Below are 20020 nucleotides of genomic sequence, written 5' to 3' on the forward strand. Positions count from 1 at the left end.
GATGATATACAATAAAAGAGCCTGTGTGAGAGGCAGGGGTAGATGAAGTCGGTATAGGTGAGTGACTCAGTGATTGGAGGATATGAGTGTGTGGGACTCAGCTAGACAGACCACAGACCAATACTCCTTTTCCGTGTCATCCTCCCGCATTGAGAAAATCTCACCACAATACAGGCTAAAAGAAGAAAGCCCGAGATGAAAGGCAACCACTCTGATGTAACTTTCTGTACGGCCAAATCAGGTTATGCCCTTCCAGAGGTGAAACAATGTTAGTTTTAGTTAAACCTAATTCCTTAGCTTGGGTCAATTCCACACTATCTGCTCTGATCAGAACATGGGGTGTAGTCTGTCTCTCTTTTCAGCCCTGCTTCTGAAATGAAAGGGGGAAAAGAAAATGTTATTAGTTAGCTCTGCTGCTGTTGGCTGTTTGTAGTAGTCATTTTTATCAGTTACTTATTTAAATGGTCTCTTTATTGCTTCAGATGTTTTTTGCCAGAGTTCACACTTACTCTTGTGCCAAGCCTTATCTTTCTGAAATTTACTCGTCCCCCTCATAAATGAGAGAAAACTGAAATGCATCCCTGCCCTATGAAAACGTTGTACAAAGATATTGCAGGAGTGACAGGGAAAAGTCCCTTTAGTTTGCCAGTAGGTGATCAGCATGTGAAGAAGGGAGTTGTCACAGTAACATCGAACCACATGGAACTGGAGACTGTGTTTGGAGGGCTGCAAGTATGTTGTTCTCTTTTCCTATAAATAGTTACATTTAACTGAACCTGCTGCTGTTCCCTCACAAGTTTGCAATTGACGTCCAATACACTGATTTGTCAAGTTACTCAAAATACATCCAGCACAGAGAGACAGAAATTTCCTCCAGCACAATATTGTCATGGCTGAAACCATTGATTTTGACTCTCTGCGATAAATCTGTCTGGCTCTGTAATTATTGACTGAGGCTGAACCAAGTCATTTGCTACATTAACAGCTAGCTTGATCTGCTGAGCCTCTGACCTGAGATCTGCTCCAACATCAAGGTTGCCTGCTTTGACCTCTAAAACGTTATTTGTCTCTGCACATACCGCAGCCCATTTGTTGCTGCAATAATCATCCATGTTGCCATTAACTGCAAGCTTGAGAATTCCAAAAACCTCTCGGTTAGCCTCCTTGAACCGAAACTCATCCAAACCTCTGCCCATATTCTTATTCAAACATAGATTAGCTTTCAGACTGACACTGCCTCAAATGTAAAATTTTATGTTGATGCCAACGTTTTTCCATGGGTCCATCCTTTCCTGTCCCCATAATCCTCTACAACAGTACATTCCTCTGAGATCTCTGTGCTCTTCAAATAATGACTTGTTGCTCACTTTGACTTTCGTCACTTGACCAATGGCAAATAAAACTTCAGTAGCCAGTCCCTAAGCTCTGGAAAGCTCTTCCTAAACCTTTCTGACTCTTTACCTCTGATAACAAAGTGTTAAGCTGGATGAACACAGCAGGCCAAGCAGCATCTCAGGAGCACAAAAGCTGACATTTTGGGCCTAGACCCTTCATAAAATGACCTCATATTCTTATTAAGATAACGAGGTGTGGAGCTGGATGAACACAGCTGGCCGGGCAGCATCGTAGGAGCAGGAAGGCTGATGTTTTGGACCTAGACCCTTCTTCAGAAATGGGGGAGGAGAAGGGTGTTCTGGGGTGGATGGGAAGAGAGGGGAAGGCAGATAGAAGATGGATAGGGGAGACGACAGGTGGAGAGGAGACAGGCCGGTCAAAGAGGCGGGGATGGAGCCAGTAAAGATGAGTGTAGGCTGGGAGGTGGGGAGGAGATGGGTCAGTCCAGGGAGAAAGGAAAGGTCGTTGGGGGTAGGTTGACGTTGGTGGGTGGGGGATGGGGGTGGGGCTTGAGGAAAAAAAGCTCTCTGATGAAGGGTCTAGGCCCGAAACGTCAGCTCTTGTGCTCCGGAGATGCTGCTTGGCCTGCTGTGCTCATCCAGCTTCACACTTTGTTATCTTGGATTCTCCAGCATCTGCAGTTCTCATTATTTCTGACTCTTTACATCTATCCGCTTTTAAGATAATTCCTAAAACCTACCTCTTTGACTAAGCTTTTAGTCAATCCTTCTAAGCACAACTTTAGCATCTGGTCATCAGGTTTCTTTTTATACCATTGCTGTGGAGTATCTTGACATCTTTTAAATGTCAAAGGTATTATTTAAATGCAAACTGCTACTTGCTCATCGTCCTCTATTAAAAATAAGCTCTCAGTCAAATGCTTGTTAAAAATTGAGAAGGAATTCCTTAATATTAAATGTAAATTTCTATTAACCAGGTAATACATTGCATTGAGCTTCTCCTCAAAGAACCTCTTTCTAAGTATTTTAACAGTAACCAGAAAAAGGCCCATAAATTCATAACAGTAAATAAAATGGACTAGATTGAAATTTCAAATATAGCACTGCATCATTTTGAAGGTGTGTTTGGGTCCCGATCGGTGAAGAGGGCAGAGCTAAATAGATGAGCGTTACACCTTATAAAATTGCATGCGAGGGTGCAACAGTGAAGGAAGGAAATGGTAGGAGTGACACAGAAAAAGGCTAGGGCATTCTGGAGGGAATACTGACAAAGGAGGACAGGCGGTGGTTTCCCACTAGAGGTGGTGAAAATGGTCAAGGATGTTACTTCAAATGTGGGGATTGGTGAGGTGGATTGAGACGACAAACCAAGCCCTATAATATCCTGGAAGGAAGAGGAGGTTGTAAGGGAGGAAGTGGAAGCAATAGGCTGGACATTTCAGAGGATCCTTTCAACTATGGTTGAGAAGGGGATACCTTGGTTGTGGAAAAAGGAGGTCATGATGGAGGAATCCCAGAAGAAGATGGCACCATGGTAGGAGATTTGATGGAGGCGGAGAAACTGGGAGAATGGAATGGGACCCTAACAGGAAAGAGGAGGTGTAGTCAAGGTAACCTTGTGACATACCACAAGGGTGTCAACGGCCTTGTGGGCATATTGGTGATCATCCTATGCCAAGAAAAGGAATAATGTAGTCAAGAAAGGGGTGAGTCAAAGATTGACCAGGTGGAGATGAGCAAAGAGTGAAAATTGACAGCAGTTTTATTGCTGACAGCAATTTTCCAATTCCTGATGGGAGCAGGGAGTAGAATTGATGATGTCATTGATGTACCAAGGAAGAGTTGTGGTTGGTAACCTGGGTAGGACCAGAAGAAGGAATGTTTCACATACCCCACAAAGGAACAGATATAGCTGGGACCCATGGGAGTATTCTTAACATCACCTTTGACTTGGAGACAATGGGGCGAATTAAAGAAGGAGTGGCTTCAAGTAAGAACAATCTCAATCAGGTGAAAGAGAATTGTAATGAATGGACAACCCTTAGAGGAAGAATCTAAATCCAAAGATCATTCTGATGTGAGATGAGTATGTCAGGAGATTGGATGCCCATGACGACAAAATTGGACGTGGATACAGAAAACTGTGAAATCCCAAGAGAAAATTGAATCAAGATAAGAAATAAGTTCAGAGGGGGCAGGAATATGTTGAAAAGATACGTCTTTAAGAGCAGTCCAGCTGGTAGATTTTGGGAAGATGATGGGAGTAGATCACTATGGGTTGGAGCACAATGCCATGGGAAGCTGTAGAGGTAAGGGCTCCAGAAGACTTGACCTCATTGACTGTCTAGTAAATAGCAGCAAGTGGTGACACATGGTACTGAGCATGGACATTTCTACAAATATTTCTGTATCAAGTATTCAACTAATTTTCTTCTGAAAGTTGCGACTCAGTATGTTTCCACCAATCTTACAGGCAGTGCATTGTAAACTAAATCAACCTTGCTGTACTCTGACATCTCTATTTTTTAGTCGCTCACTTTAAATCTGCATCCGCACATGAATGGCCCTTCTGCTGCTTGAAACAGCTTCTGTTTATTTGATCTATCAGAATCATAATATTGTCAAAATGAAGGAGACTTTCTGTCCATCTTGTCTCCAGCAACGGGGTGGCACGGTGGCTCAGTGGTTAGCACTGCAGCCTCACAGCGCCAGGGACCCGAGTTCGATTCATGCCTTGGGCGACTGCCTGTGTGGAGTTTGCACATTCCCCCCTTGTCTGCGTGGGTTTCCTCCGGGTGCTCCGGTTTCCTCCCACAGTCCAAAGATGTGCAGGTTAGGTGGATTGGCCATGCTAAATTGCCCACAGTGTTCGGGGTGTGTGGGTTATAGGGGGATGGGTCTGGGTGGGATGCTTCAAGGGGCGATGTGGACTTGTTGGGCCGAAGGGCCTGTTTCCACACTGTAGGGAATCTAATCAACTCTAAATTTTTTGAATTAGTGTCAACCTCTTGTCTTTTCCCTGTAACCCTGCACATTGCTTCTACTTAAGTAAAACCCTTCATATGAGAGCCTTAAATGAACTTGCCACCACCACACTTGCAGGTGGTGAATTACAGACCCTAGCCTTTGAAGGGGTCATTCATTTATTTGCTGAATACACATTTCCAAAGTTAAGTTGACAGCCTCCTCATTTTCTTCGGTTAAGATTATTCATCCACCACTAATTCTGTAGAGGAGATGCTCCTCTGGAATGAGCAGTGCGGTTTCAATTTCTCAACAAGCACGTAAGGGATGAGTATTGAGGTTCACTCATGGGGATTGGCTACACAGGGGCTGTGGCCTGTCCTAAATCTGTTTAACACAGACGAATTTCGCAATGGTAGATCAAAGCCAGACGCTTGACAGATGGGGTATGTCACAAGGAGCTTGATATTGTTTGCCATTCCTCAATCTAATGCATGTCTGCTGGTAGGTTTTGCAGATGATCCTTGCCCCATATTGGGCACCAGGATGAAAAGTGGGTTGATCAGGTTACTATGGCATGGGAAAGTGAAGTACAACATGAATGGTTTCCACAGGCTTATATGTTTTATTTGTGGACAGGAAATGAGGAGAGCAATACTTCAAGGCATTCCATTTATGGTCAATGTTGTTGTATTCAACTGACTGTCCATAAGATATGTGAGCAATGACCTTTGCCAGATATGTGCAGAATATGCTTTTGTCAGTATGTTCGGACAAAGTGCTGAGATTCAGACTACTGCGACAGCATTACCCTAAGTAAATCTAGCAAGTTTAGTTAAAAGATTTTTCTAGATTTTGCCTTCCCTCTGCTGTTTTCTTCATTATGCGTTATGTTGAAAGTATATATATATTATTTTGTACCACAGAGAACTTTACTGTGTAACATGATAGCACATTAGCTCAATCACTGTGACAAATTTAAAGAGCACTCCAAATACTTATTTAAAAATGACAACATTGCTGTACCTTTCATAAAGCTGTGCTTCTTTTCTATCACTCTGAAATCAAAAGATAATATCCAAACATATATAACTTATGTGATAATCAGCTACATTTTGACAAAAAAAGGTTGTCTCCTCCATCTTGTCCTCTTTCAGTTAAGCAGACATGAACTAGAATGTTCTACTTAACTATGGTGCTATAGATTACGGATGGCTCATTTCCATCTGATGCTCCTCGAACCTAAGGAAATATGATAAGTAGATATTACACTACTGTAGCTTTATGTTGTCAGTTCATTATGCCAAATAAGATCTAAGACTTTAGCCAAATGATTATAGTAAGTTTGCCATGTAAACCTATCCACTTACCTCTTCTGAAGGCTGGACATCAGATTGTTCATTGAGGGTATGACCTTTGATACAGGAACAATTAAATAGTGAAGTCAAACATGGAGAAAAATTACCAAAATGTTGTTTTCAAAATATAACTCTTTAATTACCTGGTCTCATCTTTTGAAAAATGACAGAAGCATAATGAATTTCTTCTGCAATTGACTCAGAGTTTGAAATTGCATGACCAAAGTCATGTTCACTTTGACATTCATTGGCTGTGAAGAAGAGTTTAAACAAGTTGAGAGTTGTGAAATGTTGCAAAAAAAATCATCAAAGTTTTCTGTCAATATCAGCTTTTGGAAGACTGGTGGACACCATGATTTTTAGTTGGTTGTGTCCTTCTGCATTTTTCCTGTTATCCGACCTGGAAAGGAGTAAATTTATTCTCTCATTGATTTATTATAACTTATTCAGAAGATTCATGGAAACTTCAGGAAGGCAAAATAAGTATGAGCACTTTCCCTGGCATATTTAGCTTTTAACAGATTCAACAGAATCTGACAACTACTAAAGAAACTGGAGCCTTAACAGAACAAACACAGAATCTTCAGACAGAGATTGAGATTCTAGGACACCATAACTCATGCATTATGGGTTTTGACTCTACCAGAGTATCTTTATCTGATGTTGCAATGCTTATGTTATCCTTCATAAGACAAGAAACTATGGTGTGGCTAACGTGTAATTGAAAGAACCAACAGATGTTTATTATAGCTCCCTAAAGTATACAAATACAACTTTCACAGGCACTTCTTACCACTTTTACCAATAACAGGCTAATGTTAAGTTTTCAATTACAAAGAGTAGCACACTTCCATTAATGTGTCATGGTTCTAATGTCCCGAGTTAAAATGGCATCTGAGACCTCTATATCCTCAGATCACATGACATGATCGTAATAATGATACTATGAGTATGTCTCTTGAAAGTACACTGATATACTGATTGTGAGACATAAAATAAGACCAGGAAGAGTGTTCTGTGGGCTTTTGGTTTGCTCAGTGCTGCATTGATCTGCATGATAATGCATTGGGACAACGCTGCTTTTCAGCAAGTTGAAGGTTAGGACATTTGATGTGATATTGAACAGCAAGAAAGTGTGAAGAATCCAGCAGTTTCTGACAGCCTGCTCATTCATGAGCAAACCTTCAACAGACAATCTGCAGCTTTGTGTGTCAAAGTCATGCCTAACATATGTCCCTGTCTTTCCACCCAATGATTATCTCCCCCAAAATTGACATTAATATTAACAATCCTTCCTCATGCATGAACATGTGCAGGAAACACGTTCTGCAGATTTTGTGGGTTAAAGAGAGACCTATTTCTAGCTCCATAATCTGAGTCTCTACAATGACTAATTAAAATGCTGTTTCACCTATTTTAATTCTACACCCCATCCTTTTCCTTTTAGTGGCTGCAAAACTGGGGAAGGAATCCTGTTGTGGGCTAACTGGTTCATGGCATATTTACGGTCATAGAAGCTCAGGTACAGAATATCACAACTCTGCCTTTTGCAGGACAGCTTGCTGTCTGGCTCAGATGACCTTGCAAGTATAGCTACATTATCCAGAGAGATGGTATCAAATTGTTTTCCCAAAACATAACTGTTTACGCTCAAAGTTATATTCTAGAGTTGATTCCAAGAATTCAATGATCCATATAAAACAATGATCAAAATGACATCACAGATAATAGGAACTGCAGATGTTGGAGAATCCAAGATTACAAGGTGTGGAGCTGGATGAACACAGCAGGCCAAGCAGCATCTCAGGAGCACAAAAGCTGACATTTCGGGCCTAGACCCTTCATCAGAGAGGGGGATGGGGGGAGGGTTCTGGAATAAATAGGGAGAGAGGGAGAGGCGGATCGAAGATGGAGAGAAAAGAAGATAGGTGGAGAGTAGAGTTTAGGTGTGGAGGTAGGGAGGGGATAGGTTCTTCCTCTCACCCATCCCTTCCTCCCAGCCCAAGCTGCACCTCCATTTCCTACCTACTAACCTCATCCCACCTCCTTGACCTGTCCGTCTTCCCTGGACTGACCTATCCCCTCCCTACCTCCCCACCTATACTCTCCTCTCCACCTATCTTCTTTTCTCTCCATCTTCGGTCTGCCTCCCACTCTCTCCCTATTTATTCCAGAACCCTCTCCCCATCCCCCTCTCTGATGAAGAGTCTAGGCCCGAAACGTCAGCTTTTGTGCTCCTGAGATGCTGCTGGGCCTGCTGTGTTCATCCAGCTCCACACTTTATTACCCACTTAAGGATCGTTATCCCTCTATTCCCTTCCTATTCATGCATTCATGCAGGTGCTTCTTAAATGCTGCTATTTTGTCTGCTTCCGCCACCTCCTCTGACAATGCTTGCCAGGCACTCTCTACTTTCTTTTGTGAAAAACGTGCCTTGCACATTTCTTTTAAACTACCCCCCCCCAACCCCACCAACACCTCGAACCTGAGTTCCCACAGCACCCAGAGGAAACCTGTGCCAAGGGAAGAGGGCAGCAGGGTGGCGATGCTGAGTGGCTGACATGGAGAAGATCTGCATCAGTGCAGTCACTGCTTCCAGAAGGTGTTATGTGGAGGGGCTGTTGTCAAGGGACAGTTCAACCCCAAATACTTCCTCAGTGTTTCTCTCCCTACCCCCTCCTCTCAGCAAACAAACAAGCATGCACACTCCACTGTGAGGACCAGAAGCAAAGAGAAAGCGAGAGATCCAGGGAGCGTCCTGGGAAGATGAGTGAGGGAAGACTTACCTTGGGTATTTACAGCGATTGGTAAGTGTAAGTGTTCAATAAAGTTTCTTAAACAGCTTGATTGGGAATAGAAATGTCAGTCAGTGGGGCTAAATGCTACACTTGTGAGATGTGGGAGATTCACAATGCTTCCAGTGTCTCGGGTGACTACATCTTTCGGAAGTGCACCCAATTGCAGCTCCTCACAGGCTGCATGGACAGGTTGGAGCAGCAATTGGGTGGATGTGCGAGGATGGTAGAGACCATCATAGACAGTAGTTTTAGTGATGTGCTGACACCTGAGGTGCAGCCAGATAAATGGGTGACCGCTCGAAGGGGCAGGCGGCCAATGCAGGAATCCCCTGTGATTGTCCCCCTCTCTAACAAGTATACCATTTTGGATACTGTTGGGGAGGATTACGTATCAGACGGCAACGGCAGTATCAGCCAGACTGGTGCGACTTCAGCTGGCACTGATCTTAAGAAGGAAGGAAAAAGTGCACTGGAACAACAGTTATAGGGGACTCGATTGTTAGGGGTACAGGTAAGTGCTTCTGTGGAGTTAAAAGAGGCTTCAGGATGGTGAGTTGCCTCCCTGTTGCCAGGATCAAGGATGCCTCTAAACAGGCAGAAAGCATTCTGAAGGGAGAGGGTGAACAGCCAGAGATTGTGGTACATATTGGTCCTAATGACATATGTAGGATGAGTGACAAGGTTCTGCAGCAGAAGTTCAGGGAGTTTGGGTAGAAAGTTAAACGACAGGACCTCCAAGATTGTAATCTCAAGATTACTCCCTGTGCCGCATGCCAGTGAGGCTAGAAATAGGAGGATAGTACAGCTCAACATGTGGCTAAACAGATGGTGTAGGAGGGAGGGTTTCAGATATCTGGGCCACTGAGATCTCTTCCAGGGCAGGTGGGCTCTGTACAAGAAATATGGGTTGCATCTAAACTGGAGGAGCACGAATATTCTGGCTGCGAAGTTTGCTGGTGTCACTCAGGAGGATTTAAACTAGCTTGGCAGGGGGGGTGGGTACCACAGCAAAGGTGAATTGACTGAAAGGGAGCTAGAGAACAGGACTAGTAAGACTCAGAGGAACAGCAGGCAGGATGTGGTTGCTGATCAAAGCAGGTCTGTTGGACTGAAATGCATCTGTTTCAATGTGAGAAGTGTAACAGGCAAGACAGATTAATTTAGAACTTGGATTAGTGCTATTAGAGCTATGATAATGTTGCTATTGTGGAGGCTTGGTTAAGGCAGGGACACGGCTAGCAGCGTAATGTTCCAGGATACGGATGTTTCAGGCAGGATAAAGAGTTGTATAAGGGGTGGGGGAGTTAAATAGAATATCTCAGCTGTACTGCGGGAGGACACCTCAGATAGTTCATGCAACGAGGCAACACAGGTGAAGCTTAGGAACAGGAAGGGTGTAATCACAGTGTTTGGGGTTTAATTATAGGCCTCCCAACAGCCGGCGGGAGATAGAAGAACAGATATGTAGGCAGATGTATAAGTAACAGGGTTGTAACAGGGTCATTGTTGTGGGTGATTTTAACTTCCCATATATTGACTGGGACTCACTTAGTGCTTGGGGTGTGGATGGGGCAGACTTTGTAAGGAGCATCCAGGTGGGCTTCTTGAAATAGTATGTAGATAGTCCAACTAGGAAAGGGGACGTACTGGACCTAGTATCGTGGAATGAGCCTGGCCAGGTGGTCAACATCGCAGTAGGGGAGTAGCTTGTTAACATTGATCACAATTTGGTCAGCTTTAAGGTGCTGATGGATAAAAATAAGTGTAGTTGTCAGATGAAGGTGCGAAATTGGGGGAAGGCTAATTACAACGATATTAGGCAGGAACTGAAGAATGTAGAATGGAGGCAAATGTTTGAGGGCAAATCAACATAAGGTATGTGGGAGGCTTTCAAGTGTAAGTTGCTGGGAACTTAGGACTAGCACATTCCTATAAGGATGAAGGATAAGTACTGCAAGCTTAGGGAACCTTGGATAATGAGAGATATTGTGAGCCTAATCAAGAAGAAAAAGGAAGAATTTATTAAGGCTAAGAGGTTGGGAACACATGAAACAAGAGTAGAATACAAGGAAAGTTGAAAGAAACTTAAGCAAGGAGTCATGAGGGCTAAAACGGATCATGAAAAGTCGTTGGCCAACATGATTAAGGAAAATCCCAAGGCTTTTTATACATATGTAAAGAGCAAGAGGGTAGCCAGGGGCAGGGCTGGCTCACTCAAGGACAGGGAAGGGAATTTGTGTGTGGAGCCAGGGGAAATGGATCAGGTATTAAATGAGTATTTTGCATCAGTATTCACCATAGAGAAGGACTTGGACGATAAGTCTGGGGAAGGGTGTGTAGATAGTTTAGATCATGTTGAGACCAAAAGGGAGAAGGTATTGGGGGGTCTTGAAAAACATTAAGATAGACAAGTCCCCAGGGCCTGATGGGATATACCCCAGAATACTGAGAGAGGCAAGGGAAGAAATTGCTGGGGCCTTGTGAGAAATCTTTGTATCCTTAGTGGCTGCGGCCGAGGTCCCAGAGGATTGGAGAATAGCCAATGCTGTTCCTTTGTTTAAGAAGGGTGGCAAGGATAATCCAGCTAACCTGGACCGGTGAGCCTTACATCAGTTGCAGAGAAATTATTGGAGAGGATTCTTTGAGACAGGATTTACTCCACTTGGAAATTAGTGGGAATATTAGCAAGAGGCAACTTAGACACAACCTCCCCTTCGCAAAACTAACTAATTCAGTTGAGTATTTTAAGGAAGTGACGAAGATGATCGATTAGAGCAGTGGATATTGTCTATGTGGACTTCAGTAAGGCCCTTTCACAAGGCCCCTCATGGTAGGCTGATACAGAAGGTAAAGTCGCTCGGGGTCAGAGGTGAGCTTGCAAGATGGATAAAAAACTGGCTCGGTCATAGAAAACAGAGGGTAGCAGTTGAAGGATGCATTTCTGAATGGAGGGCTGTGAATAGTGGAGCTCCTCAGGGATCAATGTTGGAACCTTTGCCGTTTGTAAAATATATAAATAACTTGGAGAAAAATCTAACTGGTCTGATTAGTAAGTTTGCCAATGACACAAAGGTTGGTGAAATTGCAGAAAATTGAGGAGAGATTGGAGAAACTTAGGTTATTCTCACCGGAATGACGGAGTTTGAGAAGTGACCTAATGGAAGTCTACAAGAATATGAAGGGCGTGAACAGAGTGGACAGTCAGAGCTTTTTCCTAGGGTGGAGGAGTCAGTTATAAGAGGACATAGGTTTAAGGTGAGAGGGGCAAGTTTTAAAGGTGATGTACGAGGCAAGATTTTTTACACAGAGTGTGGTGAGTGCCTGGAACTCGCTGCCGGGGGAGGTAGTGGAAGCAGATATGATAGTTACTTTTAAAGGGCATCTTAACAAATACATGAATAGGATGGGAATAGAGGGATATGGTCCCCGGAAAGGGAGGGGGTTTTAGTTGTGACGGGCAGCAAGTCAGTGCAGACTTGGAGGGCCAAAGGGCCTGTTCCTGTACTATGATTTTCCCTGTTCCTTGTTTATTACGTGACACCTCCACCTGCTCAGTTCTGCAATGACACATGCTTCACTGTCGTCACTTACAAATATTTGATTCATGTGCGTTCTTCAGTGAAATGGCAAGTAATGGTCCATTGTTCATACTGTTCACCATGCTTCTGCCTGGCGTTTAGTGTATGATTTATCTGTAGGCAGTTATTTCTCTTACCTGGTTCATTGATCATCCTGAGGCACCTAATCACAGCAACAATGAAGCACGGAAGCAGCACAAGGGTGGCAAGAATGAGAATATAATTCAAAAAAGCAAAGTGATATTTTTCTGAAAATAAAACACATAACAACTAGTTAGTTGAAAAGTGTTAAGAAAATGCGGATGAAATAGATATTAAGGCTGACATGGATTAATTAGTCCAAAGTGTAGAATAACAATGTAGTGTGTTAATCCGATACTATGTATATTGTAGACCCATACAGCAAGGAAACAGGCCGTTTGACCCATCTCTTCCACAGTGACAGGTCTTCTAAACTGAACTAGTCACATCTTCATGAACACGTCCAAATGTCTTGCAAATGTTGTAATTGTGCTCATATTTCTCACTTCAACTGGCAGCTTGTTCTGTAAACACACTCCCCTCTGTGTGAAAAAACTGTGTCTTGGGCCCCTTTTAAATCTTTCCTCTCTTACCTTCATCCTACGCCCTCTAGTTTGGACTTCCATATTCTGGGGGAAAGGCCTTGACTATTCACCTCAACTATGCCCCTCATGATTTTATAAACCTCTATATTGTCAACTATCAGCCTCCTATGCTCCAGGGGAAAAGAGTCTGACCCTATCCAATTTGTCCATTTAACTCAAACCTTCCAGTCTTTGCAAATTTTTTTGGCATCCTTTCCAGTTTAATAACAACTCTCCTATGACAGGGCGATGAGAATTGTACACAATACTCCAAATGTGACCTCGCCAACACCTTGTACAGCCATAACATGACATCCCAATGGATATATATTTCCCAGTCAGGATGGGCAGTGACTGGGATGGGGACTTGCAGGTAGTGGTATTCCTCTCTATCTGATGCCCTTGTCATTCCAGATGGAAATGGCATGTGTTTGGAAGGCATTGTCTAAGGATCTTTGGTGAATTGCTGTAGTGCATCCTGTAAGTAGTACACACTGCTGCTACTGAGCATCAGTGATGGAGGGAGTGGACGTTTGTGGACATGGTGCCAATCAAGCAGGCGGCTTTGCCCTGGGTAGTGTCAAGCTTATGAATATTGTTAGAGCTGCACCCATCCAGGCATATGGGCTACTTGCCTTTATTCAGCAAGACAATTAAATGCAAGATCAGGGACATTATGATGGAACTGTAAAAATGTTAGTCAGACCACAGCTGCAGTAATATGTGCAGTTCTGGTTGTCATACTATTGGAAAGATGAGATTGCACTGGAGATGGAAGAGTGGGTTGTAAATTCTATGCAGGAAAGAGTGAATTATGGAATCCTTTTCTTGTGGGACATGCTCCTAATGTCCTAACAGCACTCTCCAAAGGTCATACCCCCTCCTTCCTGCATTTTTTGAAGATAGCACAGACACCACAATGTCATGCTGGGCATGATGCTAAATTAAACTAATCTCTTCTAACTGACCTTGGTCCATATCCCTCCATTCCTTCCATATTCCTGTGCTTATCTAAACATCCTGTAAAAGCCCCTATCATTTCTGCCTCCACCACCACCCCTCGTGGTGCGTTCCAGATTCCTACCACTCGTTGTATAAAAGAAATTTACCCACCCACACCTCCTAAGAATTTCCTTCTTCTCATCTTAAGTCCTTGCCCTTGAGCATAAGATATTTCAACTCTGGGGAAAAAAAAATTCACTGTCAACACTATCTATGCATCTTTTGCAAACATGTGAAAAAAATGAGGATGTGGCTAAGGTATACAAAACTATGAGGGCATAGACTGGACAGATAGGCAAGTTCTTTTCCCCCCGAAGTAAAGGAATCAATAACCTGACCACAGATCCTGTGCACTGTAACCATATTGTGGCATGGGCAGGGTAATATTGGGGTCAATAGAGACTTAAGCAAACAATATTAATCCCTATTTATTTATTTACATGTGGAGCATAGGTTGCCATCTTCAGCACTTGCCCTCCCTCCATGTTATGGGAGTTAGCTTAGGAATTGATGAAGAAGCTGAAGCAGAGGGCTCCCTCCCTATTATACACTCTCGCACCCTGATGCAATCACACAGAGCAGAAATATATAATATCCAGCCCATTGTCACCAACTCAGAGTCAGAGTTGCTCGGTTCAGAGCAGAATAGCATCTGGTTTTCAGAGGAGAGGAACTGAAATTGTAAGATAATCAGCCTGGAAACTGCAGAGCTGACATACCATAATTGAACACAAGTCCAAAAAAGCTAGGGATAGCACATCATGTAACACAGTTTCTAGAAATGAAGACCTTGTAGCTGATTTTACCCAAAAAAAGTTCCTCACCAACCTTATCAAATGAAGGAAATTGACTCAATATTGAAATGAAGAAGGAAATTGACGTTGCTCAAGTCAGAGATTATTTCATTCAACAGAACCAAGCAGCTGAAGCTCGAAGATGGCCTGGTGCCAGATCCATCCAAATGTAGCTGGATTTTACTCTTCTGAAAAAGTAGCTGAATGGCCAACTGATTGACTTTAACAATTTACGCAGAAAGCTTTACCTGATTTCTGGCCAATTTTCTTCTTGGGAATGTTAGCATTCCATTAGCATGAGTTATTTGATCTACTTGTCCCAAATGCCCATCAGGCATGAGCCCAAAGGATGGACTTTGACAGCTCCTTGCCTGTGGAAAGCCACTGCCTTTTTTGAATTTTACCTGACACTTACAAATATACAGATGTAGAACAGATGATTCGCAGATGGGGTTGTATGCTCTAATTCACAGTGACCTTTTATTTAGGCAAAATCTAGCAATCTCATGTTTACTCCCTCAGATTGTTAGCAAATTAGCTTTGGGAACTAGAAACCAAATCTGGCGCCTTCCTTATCTACAGATTGGATAAATGCACTGAGATTTCAGTTAGCTAACTGCTACAACCCTCCAACAATGAATGATTGTTGGCTTGATATGATTGAAACCCTCCCCAGCCACTATTTTAAGTAAATATTGAATGTCACTGATAATCATACAATCATACTTTAGCATATCTATACTGTTTGTCAGCAGTGAGACAAACCACAGGACAAGATCTCTTAGATTCTACAGTGCATGTTGAAAAAATTAACAATTGCAATGGAGACCTGAAATGTAAATAAAAGATGCTGGAATAGAAACTGTTAGAAATACACGTTATCAGGAACAATACTGTTACTTCCACATTGTCTTGCTTTACGATATAATCCAAGCTCCCTCTTAATGCAGGTACCTGAATTAACAGCTCCCTTTTACTCTCAAACTCAGCATTGTTAGCAGTTCCCTCTTACTCCCAGGTTCAGTCTGGTTAACAGCTCCCTCTCGCTCTCAGGATCAGCATTGTTAACAGCTCCCTCTCGCTCTCAGGATCAGCATTGTTAACAGCTCCCTCTCGCTCTCAGGATCAGCATTGTTAACAGCTCCCTCTTACTCTCAGGCTCAACATTGTTAACAGCTCCCTCTTACTCTCAGGCTCAACATTGTTAACAGCTCCCTCTTACTCTCAGGCTCAGCATTGTTAACAGCTCCCTCTTACTCTCAGGCTCAGCATTATTAACAGCTCCCTCTTACGCTCAGGCTCAGCATTGTTAACAGCTGTTTGGACACGTTTGGACATCGAGCAGTTCTTCTGCTGCCTTCGCCTCCACGCTTAATTCTTTAACCGGGAGCCTAACCCTCACTCCACCGACCCCTTCACCCTCCTCCAACACAAGTCCTCCTCCTGGACACCACCCCGAGGCCTCCTACCCTCCCTCGACCTCTTCATCTCCAACTGCCGTCGAGACATCAACCGCCTCAACTTCTCCACCCGTCTCACACACTCCAACCTCTCCTCTGCAGAACGGACAGCCCTCCGTTCCCTCCGCTCCAACCCCAACCTCACCATCAAACCCGCAAACAAGGGTGGCACAGTGGTAGTATGGCGCATTGACCTCTACATCGCCGAGGCCAAACGCCAACTCTCCGACACCTCCTCCTACCGCCCCCCTGATCATGACCACACCCCCGAGCACCAAACCATCATCTCCAACACCATCCATGACCTCATCACCTCAGGGGACCTCCCACTCACAGCCTCCAACCTCATTGTTCTCCAACCCCACACGGCCCGTTTCTATCTCCTTCCCAAAAGCCACAAACCTGCCTGCCCTGGTCGACCCATTGTCTCAGCCTGTTCCTGCCCCACCAAACTCATCTCCACCTATCTGGACTACATTTTCTCCCCTTTGGTCCAGGAACTCCCCACCTATGTCCGTGACACCGTCCACGCCCTCCACCTCCTCCAGGACTTCCAATTCCCTGACCCCCAACACCTCATTTTCACCATGGACATCCAGTCCCTATACCCCTGTATTCCTCATGCAGATGGCCTCAAGGCTCTCCACTTCTTCCTGTCCCGCAGGCCCCACCAGACCCCTCCACCAACAGCCTCATCTGCCTAGCCGAACTCGTCCTCACCCTCAACAACATCCCTTTCGATTCCTCCCACTTCCTACAGACTAAGGGGGTGGCCATCGGCACCCGCATGGGCCCAAGCTATGCCTGCCTCTTTGTAGGTTACGTGGAACAGTCCCTCTTCCGCACCTACACAGGCCCCAAACCCCACCTCTTCCTCCGTTACATTGATGACTGTATCGGCGCCGCCTCTTGCTCCCCAGAGGAGCTCAAATAGTTCATTCACTTTACCAACACCTTCCACCCCAACCTCAAGTTCACCTGGGCCATCTCCAACACATCCCTCACCTTGCTGGACCACTCAGTCTCCATCTCAGGTAACCAGCTAGAAACTGATATCCATTTCAAGCCCACTGACTCCCACGGCTACCTAGAATACACCTCCTCCCACCCACCCTCCTGCAAAAATTCCATCCCCTATTCCCAATTCCTCCGCCTCCGCCACATCTGCTCCCAGGATGAAGCATTCCACTCCCGCACATTCCAGATGTCCACGTTCTTCCAGGACCGCAACTTTTCCCCCGCAGTGGTCGAGAACACGCTTGACAGCGTCTCCCGCATTTCCCGCAACACATCCCTCACACCCTGCCCCCGCCACAACCGCCCCCAGAGGATCCCCCTCGTTCTCACATACCACCCCACCAACCTCCGGATACAACGCATCATCCTCCGACACTTCCGCCATCTACAATCCAGCCCCACCACCCAAGCCATTTTTCCATCCCCACCCTTGTCTGCCTTCCGGAGAGACCACTCTCTCCGCGACTCCCTTGTCCGCTCCACACTCCCCTCCAAACCCACCACACCCGGCACCTTCCCCTGCAACCGCAGGAAGTGCTACACATGCCCCCACACCTCCTCCCTCACCCCCATCCCAGGCCCCAGGATGACCTTCCATATCAAACAGATGTTCATCTGCACATCTGCCAATGTGGTATGTTGTATCCATTGCACCAGGTGTGGCTTCCTCTACATTGGGGAAACCAAGCGGAGGCTTGGGGACCGCTTTGCAGAACACCTCTGCTCGGTTCGCAACAAACAACTGCACCTCCCAGTCGCGAACCATTTCAACTCCCGCTCCCATTCCTCAGACGACATGTCCATCATGGGCCTCCTGCAGTGTCACAATGATGCCACCCGAAGGTTGCAGGAACAGCAACTCATATTCCGCTTGGGAACCCTGCAGCCCAATGGTATCAATGTGGACTTCAAAAGCTTCAAAATCTCCCCTTCCCCTACTGCATCCCAAAACCAGCCCAGTTCTTCCCCTCCGCCCACTGCATCACAAAACCAGCCCAGCTTGTCCCCTCCCCCACTGCATCCCAAAACCAGCTCAGCCTGTCTCTGCTTCCCTAACCTGTTCTTCCTCTCACCCAACCCTTCCTCCCACCTCAAGCCGCACCTCCATCTCCTACCTCCCACCTCATCCCGCCTCCTTGACCTGTCCATCTTCCCTGGACTGACCTATCCCTTCCCTTCCTCCCTACCTATACTCTCCTCTCCACCTATCTTGTTTTCTCTCCGTCTTCGGTCCGCCTCCCCCTCTCTCCCTATTTATTCCAGTTCCCGCTCCCCAGCCCCCTCTCTGATGAAGGGTCTAGGCTCAAAACGTCAGCTTTTGTGCTCCTGAGATGCTGCTTGGCCTGCTGTGTTCATTCAGCTCCACACTTTGTTGTATTGTTAACAGCTCCCTCTTACTCTCAGACTAAGCATTGTATGGGGGATTCTGTGATCTATGATCTAGAACTCAAAAAGAATTGCTTGGATACACTCTGTGATCCAAGACATGAGCATACACCCATATTGGTTAATAGTGGTTCATCTAACCTGTTAGAGATTAAATACATCATGAATAAGCCACATATATATAACTGGCAATCTATATTGGCATATATTTGAGAAAAATGGCAATTCATGACTGTTATCCTGAACCGCATGATTTATCGATTTTTCTCCCAATTTGTAAGGCATTTGTGTATTGCTGAGCCTGACAACAGCATTGAACTGAGTAAACGTTACTGAAGCAATGAGCAAGAGACAGCTGAATGAATTTGTTTGAGTCTCCCGTAAAATGGAACTGAGAGAATAGACTCAGAGATAGTAAGAACAGCTGATGCTCGAGTCAGAGATATTACAGTGTGGAGCTGGAGGAATACTGCAGGCCAGGCAGTATCAGAGGAACAGGAAGATTGATATTTCGGATTGGAACTCTTCTTCAGACCCTTCTGAAGGGTCTCAACTCTAAACATCAACTTTCCTTTTCCTCTGATGCTGTCTGCCCTGCTGTGTTCCTCCAGTTCCACACTCTGTTATACCTGAAAGAGCAGACATCTGCGTGGTGATACTGAATCTGAACACAAGGGGGAGCGGAAACAATTTTCACTGATACCAGTCAGAAGAGGAAGCTTAGAAGAGGTTACTTTGGCTGACTCTAACAGAGACCAGAATGCAGCATATGGTTGCATTCCTCCCTAACAATATTGTTAGGCATGATCACTGCACAATCATTCTGGAAATAAAGTGCCATCTTCACACTGAGGATGTCTTCCAAAATATTGTGTAGCACTGTCAGAGGTTAAATGGAAGAGATTCAGAACATATCCTACAGTTCAAAACTAGGCTGGGGGCCATCAACAGCCGAAGAATTTTATTTGACCACAGCCTTTAATCAGAAGGCTGAGCATATCCCCCACTCAACTGTTATCATTTAGACAGGAGTTCAATACCATGGCCTCAAGTGTATATAGGCAAGCCAAGAGCAGCACCCGGCATACCTAAAAGTGAGATATCAACCGAGGGTACAATTACAACATTTAAAAGACATTTGGACCAGTAATAAATAGGAAAGGTTTAGAGGGATGTGGGCCAAATGCAGGCAAATGGGACTAGTTCTGTTTAGGAAACTCAGTCAGCGTGAACGAGTTGGACTGGAGGGTCTGTCTGACTCTTTGACTCTACAGGTGAAACTACAGCACAATATAGCATCCAAGCACAAAGGCAAAGCAATACCTGAAGCAATAACTCTGGTCAAAGTTCTGCAGTTCTCCCCTGTCCAGTCATGAATGATTATAGACAATTAAATAACTAACCAGATGCAAAGACTCCGAAAACCACTCCATTCTCAATGATGGGAAGTCCAGAACATTAATAGAATACATATCACCGGAGCATTTATAGAACATAGAACATTACAGCACAGTACAGGCCCTTCGGCCCTCGATGTTGTGCCGACCTGTCATACCAATCTCAAGCCCATCTAACCTACACTATTCCATGTACATCCATATGCTTATCCAATGATGACTTAAATGTACTTAAAGTTGGCAAATCTACTACTGTTGCAGGCAAAGCGTTCCATTCCCTTACTACTCTCTGAGTAAAGACACTAC

At 44.7% G+C, this 20020-nt stretch overlaps 1 protein-coding gene across 1 annotated transcript in view; it reads right to left on the reverse strand.

Moving 5' to 3' along the window:
• Positions 1–2019: 2019 nt before the first annotated feature.
• The window catches only part of LOC125458483 (uncharacterized), a 29164-nt gene continuing 11163 nt past the window's right edge, over positions 2020–20020 (reverse strand). Inside the window, exons 6-9 of the mRNA XM_048543772.2 lie at positions 12191–12301; positions 5821–5928; positions 5690–5733; positions 2020–5561 (exon numbers count right to left, since the gene is read on the reverse strand). Coding sequence (XP_048399729.1) covers positions 5502–5561; positions 5690–5733; positions 5821–5928; positions 12191–12301 — 323 coding nt within the window. The 3' untranslated portion in view covers positions 2020–5501. The remainder of the gene's footprint in view (positions 5562–5689; positions 5734–5820; positions 5929–12190; positions 12302–20020) is intronic.

Source organism: Stegostoma tigrinum, chromosome 13 (genome assembly GCF_030684315.1).
Source record: "Stegostoma tigrinum isolate sSteTig4 chromosome 13, sSteTig4.hap1, whole genome shotgun sequence".
Lineage (NCBI taxonomy): Eukaryota > Metazoa > Chordata > Chondrichthyes > Orectolobiformes > Stegostomatidae > Stegostoma > Stegostoma tigrinum.